Here is an 18,755-nt window from a genome sequence, read left to right on the forward strand (position 1 = left end):
GGCCAAGTGTGGGCTACAACCTGAGAAAAGCAAGTAATTGTAAGACTGAAGGCAGAGGTAGCTGTTGGTTGTGTACCTACATCAAACTGGTCTGTCCTTTGTTCAAGGCTGAAGTGAGAATTTGGATTGCTATACTTGGCCTACAAAGTGTGAAATGAATGTGCACAAGGAATTATTTCTTCAGCAATGGCCCAGGAGAACTCTCTAATATTAGAATCCAAACTTTTTAATAAAATAATCACTGTTAAGACTACAAGGGACAGTAAACAATTGTATTTTAACAGACAAAACTGTTTATAGAACCCTTTATTTTAATAAAATTCTATGTGAACTGTATCAAACTCCTTTTAGTGTTGAAGAAAATGAAGGATTAACAGTCATAGATTATGAGAAGTAGAAAGAAATTCATAACTGTACCTGTGAATATTTCAGTTTCAGCTGCTGTGGAGCAAAGCTCAGTTTTTCTTTAGTGTTGCATGGACTTGTGATCTTCTAAATGAAGGAGAAAAAATGAGGGCACTCACTTCCTTGTGTGATGTCAGATAAAATAAGTCTGAGCCTAATTTATTATGTCTTATAAACAGATGCTCCTGCATATAGGCATGTGTTTGTGTATTTGTGTACTGATACATTTTAAGAAATTATTGCCCTCTTAGTAATTGTTGTGAATAATTATTTGTGGAAAAAGATTCCATTATGTAGGCACCTAAAATTGTTAGTCACCTCTTCAAACAATTCTCTTCAGTTCCCACTTCCACCTTTGAATTCCCACCAAGCCTCCTTCTTTTTCCTGGTGTCAAGTTGGAGCAGGCATGTCAGCATTCAGGAAGGCATCATCACACAGTCCTTTCTAATTGCCAACACTGAATAAATTCACATTCACTTATATCTGTGAAAAACTCACAGATTGTGCTTGCACAGTTGAGCTTGGACAATCTCATCCATCTCAGATTTTGCTTTCTCACCTAGCTGGAAAAACTCAGAATCCTTTCCATTTCTCAAACTGGAGAATAGTCCATTTTAATTTTCCTTGGGGGAAGGGTTTGAAAGGGAATATACCATGCCCTTCTAAGTCCAGATAGTCTGACCAAGTGCCTCAAGCATTTTGCATTTGTCTACAAGAACATTTCTAACCAGCAGTTCACCAGATCAGCTGAAAACGTGAGGCAAAACCCCCCAGAGCAGTATCAGCACAGTTAATCTTCTGTAAACAGCTTTCCTTTGGAGGTTTGCACAGAAAGACAAGTGGTTACTAAACCATGAGAAAGGGAATTTTCTTACTGCTTGTTAAGCACAGCACTCATTTTGAAGGACTAAACATCATTGAAAGAAAAATCTTTGTGTTTTGTGTCACACATATCCAGAAAGTTTGCACAGGTATAGTAATGAATGCTGTCTAATGAATGTAAATTCACAAAATCCAAACTGACTTTGACAACTTTTGTGATATGTTTTAACCTGTAAATTAAAGTTGTTTGTCACTATTTTAGCACACCTGCAATGTTTAGCAGTTATACAAGTGCTGAAGTCCTCTGTTGCTTTCCAGAAATACCTGCATAACAATATACCCATTCCTGGGATTTAATTCCCCTGTGACTGGGAATTTAGGATGGTGAGCAAGTCTAAGGTTTATGACAGTGGGACAAAGCTGCTATAGACTTGCCTGAGTTGAGCAGGAAAAGATCAGCACAGCCCTCATGAGTGCACCTTTCCTGATGGTGTGGCTGGCTGGCTGGATGATCATGTCAACCAAACCAAAATTAAAAACACAAGAGGGACTCTGCTGTGGTTGGCACACCCCAAGCTTAGTTTCTACGATTTCTGATGTTTCTCTGCAGTTCAGCTGATTTTTGAAGCCAAATTAATCATATTAACAAGCATTCTCATGTTTGGATAGAGGCATGAAGCTACTCAAGGCAGCTTGTTTTTTTTTTTTGATCTGACATTTGGTAGTTGACCCTAATATATTGCACTTGCACATGAGCTAAACTGGTGTATCCTCACAAGATGTTACTTATGTTGGGTTTCATATGTCATTTTTTAAGGGGGATGACAAGGACTCCACCTGTGCATTCTGTGCCCATGAAAGACCATGTTCAGGGGTGGTCTAAGAGCCCTCTCAGGTGTGGCAGCAGGGAGTGCTGCTGCCTGCAGCTGGACTGGGCTCCATCCTCTGACTTGAGCAGAGTCACAACGTGGCTACTTCAGGACTTAAAAAACCCCAAACTATCCACCAGCTGGTACTATGTAGTTTGAGGAGATTGTTTAGTTACAGTGACATTTTCTGAAGAGAAAGTTTCACTATGGGATCAGTAAACCTTCTCTAACTTCCACCATTTGGCTTCACCCATGAGCTGAAATTTAATGACAAAAGAGTGAGAAATGAATGTGAAAGGCTTCAATACTTTGTTATTCATGACAAGTTAGACATTTTTCCCATAAAATCAAGGGTTTCCAAGGACATGGTACAGCTATGATCAAGTCACTGCTAATTTTGAGAGCAACCTGGTTCAATATAAGCTTAGATGTTTTTCTTATTCTAAATTTCACTACAAAATAAAACCTTAGACATTTATTAGAGAAATATGCTGAGAGTATAAATGAAGATTAAATACAGTTTGAGCAAGCAGATTTCATCATGAACATATGAAATGCATTCCTTCATGTTAATGGCCAAAAATATCATTAAGGAAAATATATTTTTTCAAATAATCCTGAAGTTGAGGCCCAGAGCTCAAAGGAATATATTTTGAAGGGGCTTGTTTGCATGATTTCTCTGCTTTGAACCACTTTGTTTTGTTCTTAAACACTTAAATATATTGTCATTCCACTGGGGCTTTGTGTATTCTTTTATGAGTTTATGGATAAATGGAAAATCTGTGATTAGGCAGGTTATTTCCAGGACAGGAGGAAAAACGGTAAGTCAAAAGGAAGGCTGTGTATGTTCTGGATCTTGTATTTGTTCCTTGGGAAAAGCAACTGGGTGAGGGTATAGAAAGTGAGAAGTTTAGGTATGAGTGATTTATCCCCTGCTCATTTATCTGCTCCCAAATTTCTGCATTTGACCTGTGATTCTGTTGGAGTGGGACTTTGTTTGTTCAGTGTTAAACCCCATAGCTTTGAGCCTCAGGGGAGGCTTGCAGAGTCACCCAAATGCATGAACTGGCTTTTCCTAAGAGTTGTTCTCAGACCTCAGGAAAGGCAATTGATGGAGTTTCCCTGTTGGCACTCACTATGAAAAATGGCTTTGTGGAATACTCTTCTTCAGAGCGCACTGCAGGAAAAAAAGTTTAAAAAAAGTCTTTTCCACCTAATTAGTGCTGCCTGCCTAACTGGAGGATCTTCATACAGTGGCTTTTTTCTTTTCTCTTTTTAATTAATTAATTAATTTTTTTCCCCCCTCCTTCTGTGTTACAGACATACGTGGGCTGCAGGGATTTCTTGACCAGGCCTCCAGGCTGGGACTTGATGTATCATTACAAAAAGTGGACAGGAACATCAGCAGAGTGTTTTCCAACCTTTTCACCACCATGAAAACGGAGGAGTTGAACCGCTACCGGGACACCTTGCGAAGGGCCATCCTCCTCCTCAGCCCACGGGGAGCCCAGACTTTCATTAATGAGGTCAGTGCACATTTTCTTTATCATCAACATTGCAGAAATGTGGATTATGACCCATGTTTTGCCCTTTTGACAGTGCTGGTTGCTTAATGTCAAATAAGATTGTCAGACTCAAGTGTCATATGCTCCATGGAATGCTTGCTTTGTGGTTAATGCAAATGAGGCAATATGGGCAAGATATTATATAATATAATAAAATACACAGCTCTGTAGGGGGCAATCATTTTTATCTGATTGTCTTCTGTATCAATACTTTTGTCCTGGATTTCAACCACTGTTAATGAGTGACCAGAAAATCTGCAATAATCTATTAGAAATGAAACACAATGTGCCTGAGAGAGCTGTCTTTGCTGTGGAAGTCTCCCAATTTGTATTAAATGGGCACATTACTGATGGTTGAAAGTTGAATCAAAGAGATCTTTTATGAAATATAAAGTTGGAATTATATGTTTGTCTTCTTTTCTTAGTGCTTTCTTGAAATCAGGGATGCTAATTAGGACAGGGAGGTAGCTGTTGGGCAAACTTTTAATTAATGTGCTGTGGGCTAAGTTTTGGCATTAATTAGTTTTATCCAGCTTTCTTAATATTAAATAATGAATTATTTTACAGTGCTTTCTATGTCAGAGTTGAGAATGAGAATTTGAGCCTCAGTTTAATTTTATTCATTAGCTAAGATTTTCTATTCATTAGCTAAGATTTTGGCAATAAAGTAGGGGTTTGAATTTTTTTTAACTAACCGGGGATATGACTGAACCAAGAAATTAAAATGTGGATGGGGTGTGTTTCCAATTATCAGTTTTGCTCCATCAAAGCCTGTTAAATTAAAAAAAATCAACTCAAATTAGCTCATTAGGGTTTTTTTTACCATAACAGCCTTAGCCTTAGTAAATTACCCACATTTGTGTTCATTGGTGACTTTTTTAAAAAACAAGGTAAATTTTACCTTAAATAAATGAGGCAAATAGGTAGTTTGGAAAAGAATAAGCAGAGGGATAAATTCTGCTCAGGTTTGTGCACACACAGGCATTTCCAGCAGAAGAATGAGGGAGTTGTATGCTCTCTAAGTGTGTGCAGCTCTCCACAGCTCAGTCAGCTGTTTTCATAGGAGAGCTCCAGCAGAAATGCACATTGCCAGGGACTCCTAACAAACTCTCCAAAGCAGGTTAAAGGGAAATGTTTTATTCAGACCCCAGCTGGGTGGCAGTTGTGTCCCCCTTGAGCACACAGGGCTTTGGGGTTGTTGGGTGAGTCAGGTGAGTGCCCTGTCAGAGCCCTGAGGTGTCTCCAGGGTAGGGGCCAGTATTAAACTGTATTAAACTCTTTTACTGCTCACTTCACCTTAAAGCACTGTGTATTATAGGCATTAAGACTAATGACCCTGATATATTTCCAGCTCCCTGCAGGAGTTTAACAGTGGGCAGAAATGAAAAGTAATTTATTTGGCAATCTTCCTATATTGAATCTTGATTGATTCAGAAAAGCTTTAGAAGAGAAAATTTACATCTTAGAAAGGAATTCTCCAAAGGCTCGAAGATACAAGGTGCAGAGTAGGGGAGAATCCTTCCCAGAGTGAACTTATATTTTGTGGAGAGTTACAATGACTGCTGTTCTTCAGTATCTCAGTTAATAAGTGCAACTAATTATCTACAGCACATTTTCAGGGAGTCTAGAATAACAACCTGCAGCTTAAATGAAATACGCATTTTTATGTATTTTACTGAAATGCATCACTCACAATGTGTGGCAGTAAATTCCTTTGATGGCTTTACTCAATTCCACAGTTGGTATTTTTTACTATAGGTAAATATTGCTCTATACTAACTACTGTTGTTATCAATCTCACTCTAACCATTGGAAATTGTTAAAAGGTTTTTTTTCCAGTTTTTTTTTTTTGAAAAAGAAAGCCTTCTGAAAAATTCTAAGTAGTAATGGTAGAAGGAAATGTAAGGTATTATTTTTAGATTTTGCACATATTTTTTTCTTGTTTCTTCAACTCGTTAGAAAAAGAAATTGAGGAAAAAGAGGTTTAAAATTTGGAAATGGAAAATTTCATGTGAAAAAGAAGTTTCTTATTAAGATTTTCAGTTTTGCTGAGTTGATACTTTGTAGTAGGGAAAACTGTCTGACAAATTTCAACCAGATTTTTGTAAAAATGTGTTGGCTAATAGCATATCTTCATATGCTGAACCAGGTGCTGAACACCAACCCTCTGGTGAAATGCAGAACAAAAATAAGAACAGTGTTTGGATTATGAAAGCTGAAATATGCAGATTTAACAGATTTTTCTTAGCAGAAGTCATAGACACCAGCCATTGGAAGCTGATACAAGATCTATTTTGCCATGTTTGATACTGCAAGTGATAGATTTTTCTTTCTAAAAATACAAGTCTGGGTTTCAGTCTCATAACCTCTTGGGTGGGCCAGAGAGATCTCATCTGATTTTGGATGTACAAAGTTAGGGGACTTTGCCATCTCGTGTGTGAAAAACTTTTGAATTGTGGAAGAATTTAATTTCTCTAATTTTTATGTAGACATGGTTCTCATTTAACTGCCTTAACATCTCAGTGCCTGGTTCTGTCATGTGCTAAGGTTACTGCAGTAGAAATTATTGATCTTTCCTAAGTTTTCAAGATTTAGTGTTTTGTTATGAAACTGCTTTGACTGTAAGAATGGAGAGGAAAAGGAAAAACATCTTTTCAATGGTATTGCTATAAACCTGGAATCCGCCTTTATTCAGAATAGGGATGGTAAATGCATTTATTTAATGTGTTAACTATCTTAGGCTATGCATTAAAAGGGCATTTAGGGACTGAAGCAGACCTAATCTAAAGAGTGTCTCTCCTTAAACAGTTGAGAAAAACGTTCCTTTCTCCATCTGTAGAAATCCCAGATATATTTGTCTCAGTTGTAACAGGTGTATGTGTGCCAGGAAAACAATTTTATATTTTGAAAAGCATGTGATCCACTTGCAAGATGATAAGAAAAACTGATAATTCAGAAATGGGAAGATTTAGCACTTTTACCTTTTCTGTTAGTTTCTTTGGCCCAGACATAGGAACCTGAGACTCAAAAGGCTCCCTCCTTGAGACAGTGAGGATTCACCTGCCTCTTTCACTTAGCAATGGGTGTGTTTTTTCAGTTGCAAGTAGAGGTATTATTTGTGTGGATTGCTTTTATCATTAGGGCTGTACAGTGAAATGAATAAATGGAAAGAAGTTCAAAGAGGTGAAAAAAATGATGAAAGGATGGGAGAGCACGACCTCTGAGGAGAGGCCTCAGGAACACGCTGTATACAGCCTGCCTGGGGGAATAGAGCTGCCAGGCACTTGAGAGGAAACATGAGCAGAGGAGGAGGAATTATTTAAGGTGATCATGGGATGTCTGACAGGAAGCAATGACCCGAAGCTAAAGAGGGAATGCTTTCTAACAGGGAGGTCAGTTGGACAAGGGGAGTGATGGGCAGGAGAGTTCAGCGAGGCATCGTCCTGCAGGGGCGTTCAAGAGCTCACCAGATAAAACACTGTGGTAAATCAGGCTAGCAGTTTGTCCTGAACTGCTGTGCAGGATGTTCTGGGTGACCCAGGAGCCCTTCTGCCAGGAAACATGTGTTGTGTGAATAAGTTTAGACTTTGTACTTTTTATATACAACCTATCTGAAGAGGAGGAAAAGATCTTGTAGTTCAGCACTTCTCAGGTTTCCTGTGGCAGGTGTGCAGTTCCTGACCTCTGTGGAGGGTTTGGTTTCTTAATTCTTCAAGAATACATGATTTATTTGGGATATGTATTTTAATAGGATTTGCCTTTATACATGTAGGTGATATCAATTGCTCCAGAGACTTTACTCATCCTTCTTTGCAGTATTTATATACAACCTTTGCTTTTGAACACCAGTGAAATGGAGGCTATAACACAGTTGCATGTAGTTATTGACTTGAATATAGAAGGCATTATCAACTTTACAAAACCTTTAACTCAGCATTACTTGTATTTTTGGCAGCTTCACTGAAGTGAAAAATGTTTTTGTTGAGGTGGATCTCTGAAGGTGCTGTAGTTCCTTGTGAGCCTGCCTTGCCTGTAAGCTGGTGAGCTGACTGCAGGAAGGTTCTATGCATATCCCTGCAGCCCAAAGCAGAACTCTCTGCGTGCTTAGGATAGTAAGCAAGTTTAAAAAAAGAAGACTATAATAAAAGAGAGCAGATTAATTCCTTTAAAAATTAATACAAAACTGCTTTATCAATGTGGCAGGGTTACGTGAATCACAGCAATTCCAATCTGAGCTGAAGCTAAAAATTTCCAGTAAAACACTGTGTTAAACAGCTGTAATTTATCTCTGCCCTGTTTATATGATCACCTCAGTGTCCTCATTGGAAAGCAAAGCCTTCTCTATTTCTCTTTCACCCTAGTTCCTGCTAAGTGTTCTGAGTGATTCTTTATAGATATCTTGCTTTTGGTTTGGGCTTTTGGGGTCATTTCACAGTGATTTGTGGCCTTCCTTCAATCCTGACCACTGAAGATGCTGGGCTCCTTCCTCCCAGAGCACTCTCAGTTGGCACCTGTTCGAGAACCCTGCTCCAGCCTTCTCTTTTCCCTCCTGCAGTTGGTGACTTGCTATTACTTGACTGGAGCTGAATGAAGTATTTTGTGGCATCTTGAACAATTTGCACCCACAAGCAATTGTATGAAATAGTTTTCCAGGGACATTAACTTCTCGGAATTTAACAGGAAAAAAGTTCAATATTAATATTCTGGCACTTAGCACTTCAATTCTCTCTCTCTCTTTTTTTTTTTTAATTTATGTTACAAACATTCAACATATTAGTCCATACCTCTGTTTTATATACAGTATACAAACATCTCAAAATATTGTTCAATAATTTTGGGAAAAAATAATGCCTCTTCTGTTTTTAGAAGGCAATTTCTATGTTTAAAGAGCTGCTAGTAATTTGTGAGTGCTGCTAACAGAATGGTAGAAATAATCCATTCTTCTTTCAATAGTTCAAGTTAAATTGTACCCACCTTATTTCTTCTAAATCCTCCTCTGGTATTCTATTTCCTCCTTAGAGCTAAAATCTTGTCTGCTATTGCTGACATTTTCAATATGCAAAGACTCTTTGTGCTTAAAGAGAATAATAATTATAATTAAAGCCCAGGCAAACCTCATTGAATTGCTAAAACTTAAGTGTAAACAAAGCCCTCCCATTCTGGTATAAATTGGCTTTGAAGCAAGTTTCTTTCCACTGGGCCAAAAAACCTCCCAAAACACAAACCCTCCTACATTTTTCTTCACAATGACTAATCCAAGGGATGGGGTTATTCTCACAGGGATCCCAATCAAATGTGTTTGGAACACTCAATTACATGGATTTGTAGACACTGTGAAGAGGGGGGAAAATTGTTGAACAAATGATTTATGAATTGCTCACACAGCTTCATTTAAATGAAATTCCTTTTACTACTGCAGGTAGAAGTGACAATTTTAATTTTTTTTACGCCATAGAATGTTGCATGAGATTTTGAACCTGAATGTTGAAATCATGAGAGGCAGGAGGCTTGCATCCAGTTTTGTGTATCTAGCAATAGCTGATAGCAGTTTTGTGAGTCTTTGTGGGTCAATTGAGCAAAATAAAATACGGAAATTGGATGCACTGGCCGGAGGTGCACAAAGCCCTTTTGAGTCTAAATACTGCTTTACTGGCAGTTTTACCAAGTCTCTCTGTGTCAGCAATGATGTCTGCTGTGAAAGAACCTGATTTCACTGCTCATCTTCTGAATCTGATGACTGGGTACATATACATAGAGGATCATGCATTTTTAAATGTCATTAAATCTGAATGTACAGGAACCAGGCTTTCCTCCTGCTCCAAACGCTTCATGCTCAGTGCATTTTTGGGTCCTCATTTCATTGCAGGTGTTCAACTGCTAAAACATGAGTCATTTCAAAATTTTGATGCTGTCCACACATAAGGATATCAAGTCCAAAGGAAACTTTGCCATACATCTAGCTGAAAAAATTGTTAAAAAATCTTAAATTAACATTCATTTGTGTTGTGAGCTTCATTAATGTTTTTTAATAAGCCATTTTTTTCAACATTTTTTGTTATTTTTTATTTGCTGATGTAGAATTCTGAAGAGATTTAACCTTAAAATAGGGAAGATTCTATCTGTCAGCAGAGGCAGACATTTATTGTTTGGGGTTTTTGGACAATTTATGTTTGGGGTTTTTGGAAGGAGCAGGATCTAATAATGATTTGGAAACAGACATGTGTTGTACTGGGACAGACAATCCACTTTCTTCAGGACTGCCTTTAAAGCACTCAGTGCTGGCTTTTGCCAGAGCTGAGACAGGACAGGTCTAGTGGACACTGAAATAGCAAGGCTATCAAAAACTAACCCTCTCTCCACCTACTCCTTCATAGACCTGTTTTCCAAATTATTTCACTTCAGGTTGTTTGGGTGACCCCTTGAATATTGTGAAATTTAAAGATAAAGTTCCCATGCATTTGTATTTTTACTATAGTGCAAGATGGAATTGAATACTCTGACATATCTGTGGTCATTATAATACATAAATATATGCAAAATGTTTCTCTGAAATGCTGCAAAGCTGTAGATGACTTTATCATTCTCAGCAAGGATAATTTTCTGCAATTTAGGTATAATTTGCCAGAAAGGAGATATTACTAATTAATTATGGATGATTAATTTTAAAATAGGCTCCTGCAGTTGCATTTCATCACTATACCAGTGTTTGCCTATTGTAAGGCACTGGCAGAAGCAGCACAGATACATGAGAAAAATATGTTTGCCTTACAAAAATCAGAAAAGTAATGGCCATAAAGAAGCTATTTACCATCTTCCAGCTTTACTTTTTCATATAAATTTAGTGAATCGTTTAGCTGACTGTTCTGGGGAAGCTTGACTTTGAGGATTAGAAATTACATACTGTAATTATTCAATATTAAATTTTTGAACTTACAACACCAGGGTGTGCACATCACAGGTACAGGTTGGCTATTTCCAAGTTTCTAAGCACAGGGACTGACTTGGGAGTACAGGACTCTGCACAGTCATCTCTCCCCTAAAACACACTTCTAGACCTGTTGTGCTGGATTGAGAAAATCACTGATCCATTTTGTTTGCTGTCCCAGAGGTCACAGAAGAAGGCCATTATCCTTGGAAGGGATGAGTAATAATTGCTGATAATAATTTACACCTGCTTGGCATCTTGTCACAGGAGGTTTTAGCAGCTTTTAGCCTGTGAAATAAAATTATATTTACCCAAGACTTATTTTTAGTTTCAAACTAATTAAAAAATCAATGTAAGCCTTTACTAATTGCTGGCAGCACACAGTTTAGTGCTCTGTAGGAGAGAAGAGCTCAGGTGAGATTTACATGGGTTTAAGATTAATCCCAAGGAAGGCATCCTAGGACTGGTGCTGTGTTCCTCTTCCAGTTCTGTGCACCCAGTGTAGGTGTGAGAGTGAGCCTTTTTGGGGCTCTTCCCCCTGTTTAGGAAACAACACTGAGTGTTTTGTCTGTTCCTTCACAGCTCAAAGGGTAGAGTTCCTAGAAAATCCAAAATAGAGGGTCGAGGGAGCAGTCTGCAAATGCAAGGGGAGAAATGTTTGGGAGCCTTGTTCATCAAGCAGATAGATCTGATTAAATAAAGGTTATAACTTGAGACAGAGTGGTAACTGTGCAAGGAGATTGCCTTTTCCTGAGGCAAGGAGTGTTCTGTGTCAGAGGAACAGCGTGGAGTGTCGTCAGCTCCAAGTGCCAGGTGTCACTTCATTTACCTTGGGACCTTGGAGGGTGGCAAATGCCACAAAACTAGCAAGGGTTTAAGAGCTGTTTTGGAAAGGGAGTGGAGTCCTATGCTAATAATTACTTTTCTTGGTGCTATTATAACTGGTGTGCTTGTGCTTGCTGTACTTGAGTGGCTTGTTATGAACTGGGATGTTGTTTTGCTGGGTGCAGTATGAATTTGTGCCCCTAAAGAATTTGCAGTGTGCAAGAAATGACTGATAAAGATATCTGTTGAGTAAAAGGGATTGATAATGAATGTTGTTATGGGACACAAAGTGTCCTCATTCCATGATCTTAGAAATTAGAAATTTGAAAATATAAGAAATTAAACTGAACTAAACCAAATGAAGGATTTAAAAATACTTGTGGAAATGTTTTTATAAATAGGGGTAGGTGAAGGACGTTGACACTAAGGCCAGAATCTTCATGATGAGTAAGAGATAACCTGAAAGATGGGAATAAAAATTGTGTGGTATTGGAAGTGAAGATTGTTAGCATATCTTTGATGTGACAGGTAACAAGGGAGCTGTTGAAGCAATATGAAGAGTTGGGTGAAATGATCAAAGAAAGGAGCTAGAGATCCTCTTTGGAGCAGAAGTTTCACTGAGATATGAGAGGAGCCTGTGATTCTTAAGGTCAGAAAGATGAACTTGGAAGTAATCAATATGTAATATCATCAGAGCTGGGAAAGGAATTTCTGCATTACAGATGGATTAAAAAACCTGTTTATTAGAAAGATTATGTCTAGAGAATCTCTGAGATTTTGCGTTTCTCCTGGATGAAAAGTAAGAGTCAAAGATGACACTTGTGTTGTAGTCCAAATTGGCAGGTCTGATATTCTGGCTGTCCATTTTGACTGAAAAAAAGGATTTTCTTTGCCTTTTGAAGGGAGATTGTTGAGAAATCTCCTTATCCCCATGAAGCTTTTAGGGATATCCTGAAAGCAGTCAGTTTAGACTGACCGGAATATGGAAAAATGTCTCACAGAGACATAGATAAAGACTCATCAGCATATGAATGACAGGAGATTTTTTTTGGTAGCTGGCTTGCTGGATGGAGTTAATGTAAAGAAAGAAGATTACAGAGTGAATGAGTGTGGGACCCTCCTTGGGAACTTGCACAATTTCACAGAAAGCATTCCCTGGAGTGCTGGGGTGTCATGAGAGGAAAACCAGGATGGAGGTGTTGGGAAGAGGAGGTTTATCAAGGAGAAATGCCTTCAACTCTATTAAAAGCTTCTGGCAAGTCCAGCTGGAGAGACTAACAATTTTAGAGTGTGGCTAAAAAAGTGAATGTCAGTAGGAACAGTTTCAATCAAGTGAACCCTGTGTTAGAGGGACTGCAGGTGGAAGGGAGAGGAGGAATGGGGTGATAGGTATAAGGGTTGAAGAGAGTGAGAAAGGACAGGTCTGCAAGATTTTCTGGTCTCAGGGGAGAGAAACAGGGCAAGGAGAAACTACTGTAAAGGTCTGTGGTGAGATCTTCTAATAGTTATGAGGGCAGCCATGTGGAAGATGTTCTCAAGGGTTCCAAAGGCTGGAATGCATCGGACATGTGGAACGAAGGGACAGGCTGGCAGTGGGAACACTTTGTGTGGGCTTGGTTTTACATCACCTTTTTGGATGGTGGCTGTGTGAGCCCCAGGATGACAAATTAAGAGTGGCCTCTGTTTGTCTTTGCAGCTCTTATCAGATGTGCAGCTGCTTTGTGTGTTGTCCTCCAGTCAAAGCTGTATATTGGTAGACAGTAGAAATGACATGTTTTTGTTGCTGGTTTTTCTCCTGTGTGCAAAATGTTCTGAGAGAGAAAAAAGTTTTTCAGGTCTTGGAGCATTTCCTTTGCAGTGTGAGGGCTAAGGGAATAAAAGCAGCTCTGACAGTATCCTTTGTGGGGAAGGACTTTGTGTCCTAAGGATAATTTCTGATAGTTTTCATTTTTAGTAGTACCTTTTTAGTGAATAAAGTGAATAAGTCTTCTTGCTGAAATTTGCAGAGAAAAAAGTATAATCAGGTTTCTGTACAGAGATTTGCTGTTTTTGCCATTGTTTTTGTTCACTGCTTGTTTGGGGTTTTGTTAAGATATGTTTTCATAGCTTTTATTTAAAGATCAATTTCCAAGGTTGATCTCTTTCTGTTGGGACAGGTACCTAATGATTATTGTTACAGAACATTAAATGTGGAGGTAGAGGGTCGTTAGTCCCTTTTTTTGCCAGCTGGGGCATGGGGGTTACAGAGAAAGAAGGCAATTTACTGAGGTCACCTGAAACAGGGATTGAAGTTCTAAATGTCAAACCAAGAACTTGCCCAAAAGGTCATCCTTTCATTTGATACTGCCAGGTATGTCTTTGCCACCATTGACCCCTGGTTGTTTCATTTGAGAGAACTCATTGTCCTCTCAGTCCAGGGATCCTTTTTCCAGTCATGAGGCCTTTAACCCCTACATGCTGTGTCAAATATTAAAACTCTTTAAATAGTGTATGTTGGCTTTAGTTTCCGGTAAATAATGCAGCTTGCACATACAGTCCTAAAGAGCATTTAAAGGGGTGCTCAGGTAACTTTAAAAGTCTGTATTTTATTTATTTATTTATTGAATTGAATATTTATTGAATGGAGTCCTTTCATTGTTATGGAGTTATAGTTTGCTATAGACTGTGCACTGGGAAAGAGATCAATTTGTTTGGCACTGACCCATCCATTTAACTTGAAGCAATCAGATTTAAAGCTTTGCACTTTATTAATGTGTGTGCAAATAGCAACTGGGTTCCAAGGACACTCTTTAGGAAAGCACCTTGAGTGATTGGTCTTGATATATAATTCATATTTTGCTTCCAGCTTTCCAAAGGAAAAAATCACATTAAGATTATTTTTAGATAATACTGTAAAGAAAAAAAAGAAAATGAAGCATTGGTGTATGACAATGACTTTGTGTGTTTAATGAAAGTATATTGACTTGAATATGTTACAGGTTCCCTAACAAGTTTTTTCCATAATTTTATTAAAGAGTATAGAGATTATTTTAAGATGTACATCAACACATTAAGATGTCCTCCAAACAAAACTCATTGCACCACAGTTTTAATTTTTCTGTATTCAAGGTATTTTAAAAATCAATGTCAGTTCTGAAAGCATCTTGATTGAGAGTAAGACCCACCTAGAAAACAGAGCATTTCAGCCTGGATACAGTTATGAGTTCTTAATATCAGTGTGCAGTTCAAGACAGACTCATCCCTGATGGCTCCCATAAACAGGAGGCACCCTAGCACTGGAAATGCCCCTGTGTAAATAAGGTGGTTACAGCATCCAGGGCAAATAAGCAGTGGAACTGTCCAATTTGAAAAAAACTGTGGCATGCAGAAGTGCTAAAAATAATACCAAGGAGACAAAATAGTAATAAAAGGAGGACCCTAAAACCCTATAAAATTAATTAATAATTACTTAATAGAGCTAATTAATAACCATTATGTTTAGTGCTGAGCATGTCTGAGTAAAATATATGTGCTTATGTAATATAAATATACATATAAAAATGTGTATGTGCAGTATGTATTTTATATCTATATGTACATGTACAACTTGCAGATTATACCATGCCCGGGTCAGTCACTTAGGAAGGAATTTGTATGTCTGGAAATACAAAAGTACAGAGAGTAAATGTTTGTGCTTTGTGCAGCTGAAAGGGAGAATAAAGATATTGGAGCAGAAATGAACCAAAGAGTGAGAGGTCTTCATGGTTTTTCTATTCCAGCTCATTAAGATTGTTCCCATTTCTGATGTGCTCTACTGATATTTGCAAATAGTGCTGGTGCCTTTCAGCATAAACTGGGTGAAGAACTGTGTCTTCAAAAGCCTTTGGAATTGGGCATTATTCATGCAGGGGATTTGCAATGCTGACCAAATGGATCAGGAACAGAGTAGAAAAACTGCCTCACTGAGGCTCATCAGCCCTGAGTTTTCTGTGAATGATGAAGACACAAAAAGTAAAATAAAAAAAAGGTCAGACCCTTACTATCAGTGAGTAGGGCAAAGCTGTGTCCTGGCAAAGCACAGAAATCTCTTAGGGAACATGAGGAATGCTTTAGCGTGAGTGATAACATCAGCCAGGCTTTGGTCCCAGAACTCTCTGCAGTTTAATGGTGACTTGAGCAGAAACTGCTGTTTGTGGTTTCCAAATGAAATTTGTGGAATACTGCAGTCCCAGATTATAAGGAAAGCAATCCTGAATGAAATGACTCAGTGGCAGTGTCAAAGCATCAATAAATTTGTGAATAACCTGAGGCTGAATAGCCAATTTTGGCATTTCAAGGCTGGTCCTCCTGGCATCTGAAGAGGAAAGGCCTGACTGGCTACATGGAATGAGAAGTTACTGAGATGGTAAAAGGGAATGTTGAGCTCTATAGTCTTCTAAGTAGGAAGTCTATGGATGTGTTTAAATTAACCTGTCTGTACTGGTGCTCCTGTTGTTGATAGCAGCTGCCTCATATGTCAGGGGTATAGCAGCAACGTTGATGTGGCCAGAGTGTGGTGTGCATAATTCTTATCTCTAGTCTGGTTTTTGCTACTTTGAAAAATGAAATTCAACTTTGCTAGCCAGAGAATTAATGTCTTTTGTTCTTTTATTTCACTCCCCTTTCCAGAGTTTCCCTTTGTGATAGATTTGACTCATTACTCGTGGTAAATAAAAGAGTTTCAAAGATCCTTACAGTAAATAGTAGTGCTGCTGATGTTAAAATGATCTACATAGGCACTTAATAAGATACATTTGCCCTGTTATAATTGGTCATCTAAAGTGAGAATTAGGAGTATGTATAAATCTTTACAGAGAGGTAATGACCCAGTTATGCTGTGTCCGGGAGCTTTGCTTATGTATAAAGCTCAAGTAAATTCTTGTCACTTTGCCCAAAAATTTATTAAAAAGAAACCTCTCCAAAACCACAAAACCCCACAAGATCTCACTAAACCACTGAAGCTTTCATGCTTGCTGCTGTAATTAAGAGTGCACACAGTGAACTGTGTTTTACCACAACACCGGACTGTGAACACCCTCAGTGGCTGTGGGCAAACAGTTAAATCAAGAGACCAATGGTTCTAGAGCATAATGGCACCTCTCAATTTCCCACTCTGGTATTGATTTACAAATGAGTATTCCTGTTGGCTTATGGAATCACTATTACTTCAGCAGTGTTCCAGCCAAGATGCAGCAACTTTCCAAGGGCTCTGGATTTCATTGTTATCAGTGTCAGCTGCTTGTGGAAGGATCAGGAGACCAAGCAATGTAGACTTTGAGTAAGAAAAAACCAACCCACTGCACAAAGAGTAAAAATTTGTGAGCTAGAAAAGTACTTTGGTACTTGAGTCCTTAAAAAGACTAAATGAATTTTAAAGAATAAGAATACAACAATTTTTCAATTGCTTTAATAAGGACAAAGCAGTATGGGAAATCAGAACATGTGTGCCACTGCTTTTGCTAATGCTCATTATTTACTTGTTAATATAAGCAGTCCTAAAACAGTTGCTAATCTTCTAGAACAAGACTTGGGATATGGAGAATCTGTTTGCAGTAGATATATAATTATGTGAATATTTCAGGGATAACTTCTTGCTATCACAGCAAAAATGTAAGGACAAAATCCAGTGATGTTCCTAAGACATCACAGCAAAGTAATGAGAACAAGGCAAGCTTAAGTGGATGGGGTAGTTTAGATGACTGGGCAAGTCAGATGTTTGTGTCAGTGTCTTGGGTTTGAATTATCCATATAATGAGTGTTTGAGAAAACTTTGAAAACCCTTTTTCTTAATCAACAGGTTCTTCCTTCACCTAAAATGACCAGTTTCCATACAGTATCTTAATGTTAGGAAGAAAATTAGTGATTCTGACGCACTGCCCTTCTCCTGAACCTGCCTGTTTGTCGTTGTGCACGTTGTCCCTCAGTCTTGTGCTGTTCTCCCTTGGTCCTGCACAAGAATAAAGGCAAGGGAATGGGGTTTGTCTTTTACAAAGCTGGGTAAACTAACATCATCAGCATGTGAGGCAAGAGTAAGAGAGAAGGTAGCAGAGTGCTGCATGTGTCTTGCCCTCTTTCAAGCAGGGAATTTCCACTCATCAGCTCAATCTCCTAAAGAATGTCAAAATGTTATTGAAGAAAATCCCACGCAGACTCCCTCCAGCTCTTTGTTGACAAGAGTACATGAAGTTCTCTAATGTGCAAGGGAACTGTATCAAAATGGCTGGGTTTGTGCATTTCCTGCTGCTGTTTATTGGCAGTATGGCTTCTGGAAAGGTTAAAGTAGAGCCTATTCATCCAGAATTCTGGCAACAGAAGTAGCCAGAGTTTTAGTGCCAGTCCCTTCCATTTGAGTTTGACCTTGCTTTCCTCTTGGTGCTTGCTATAAAATTTCTCTGTTCTGACACTCGAAATGTTCTTGGTTTGAGAGGTTTCCAAACCTTGTGATAAAATACTTTCCTTCTGTCCTGTGTCCCTACTCAGTCACTTAAGCTCCACCAGGGCATGTCATCAGGCTCCTGGTGTCAAGGACCACAGTTAGGCTGAACAAGGTGTGGAATGGCAGCGAATTTCTCAGTGGATCTGTGGGAAGTGCAAATTGCCACTTTTGCACCTGGTCTGTACTGGGCTTTTGAAGTGCTCTCCATTGCTCTCTCTTCTGAGGGCAGCCCTTTCATTTGATGCTAAAACAAGAGTTCTACCCACACAGGTGAGGACCATCTGTCTTTTCCTTGTCAAATTTGGAGTGTCTAGTCAATGGACACTTAGACATCTCTGTGAATGGCCTTCTGCTTGTGTATTTATTGCACTTTTCTTCAAAACAAGAGCAGATTTTTTTTTTTTCTGAGAGCGAGAAAGGTGCTGTTTTTTCTCTTGTTCCCTTGAAAGTTTTTTAAATTATTTGGGAGAAAATATTTAGAAAAAATTGACTGTACATCAAAGAAAAAAAGTAGACCTCGTGGGACAGTAGCAAAAGAGAAATTCTAGAGTAAAGATGAGATTTCAGAAGGTGATGCTAAGGGCTCTTGGCAGTGCTTAAAAATTAACTTCCTAACAGGTTTAAGAGCATCAAGAGGGGCTGCAGAGTCACAGAATTTTGATAGAATTAGGGGAAATGCCATCTGCAGATTCATAATGTTAATATTACCATGATATATCACTTTTGAGTGGGTCAGCAGGATTAAGTGGAGGCTGTATAAACAAGGATGAATTTTACCCTTAAGCCTTCAGGGATCAATAGAAATCTGAAACTGCAAAGACTGAAAATTGAGGGCTACTTGTTTAGTGTAGAAGACATTAACGCTAATAGAGTGACATGAACATTTGGA

The 18,755-nt window shown here is 38.5% G+C and overlaps 1 protein-coding gene across 1 annotated transcript in view; it reads left to right on the forward strand.

Annotated features, from left to right (window-relative positions):
• GRID1 (glutamate ionotropic receptor delta type subunit 1) overlaps window positions 1–18,755 on the forward strand; it is a 485,602-nt gene that overhangs the window by 262,966 nt on the left and 203,881 nt on the right. The window contains exon 4 of the mRNA XM_066554224.1: window positions 3,418–3,623. Coding sequence (XP_066410321.1) covers window positions 3,418–3,623 — 206 coding nt within the window. The remainder of the gene's footprint in view (window positions 1–3,417; window positions 3,624–18,755) is intronic.

This window comes from Molothrus aeneus, chromosome 8, assembly GCF_037042795.1.
Source record: "Molothrus aeneus isolate 106 chromosome 8, BPBGC_Maene_1.0, whole genome shotgun sequence".
Classification (NCBI taxonomy): domain Eukaryota; kingdom Metazoa; phylum Chordata; class Aves; order Passeriformes; family Icteridae; genus Molothrus; species Molothrus aeneus.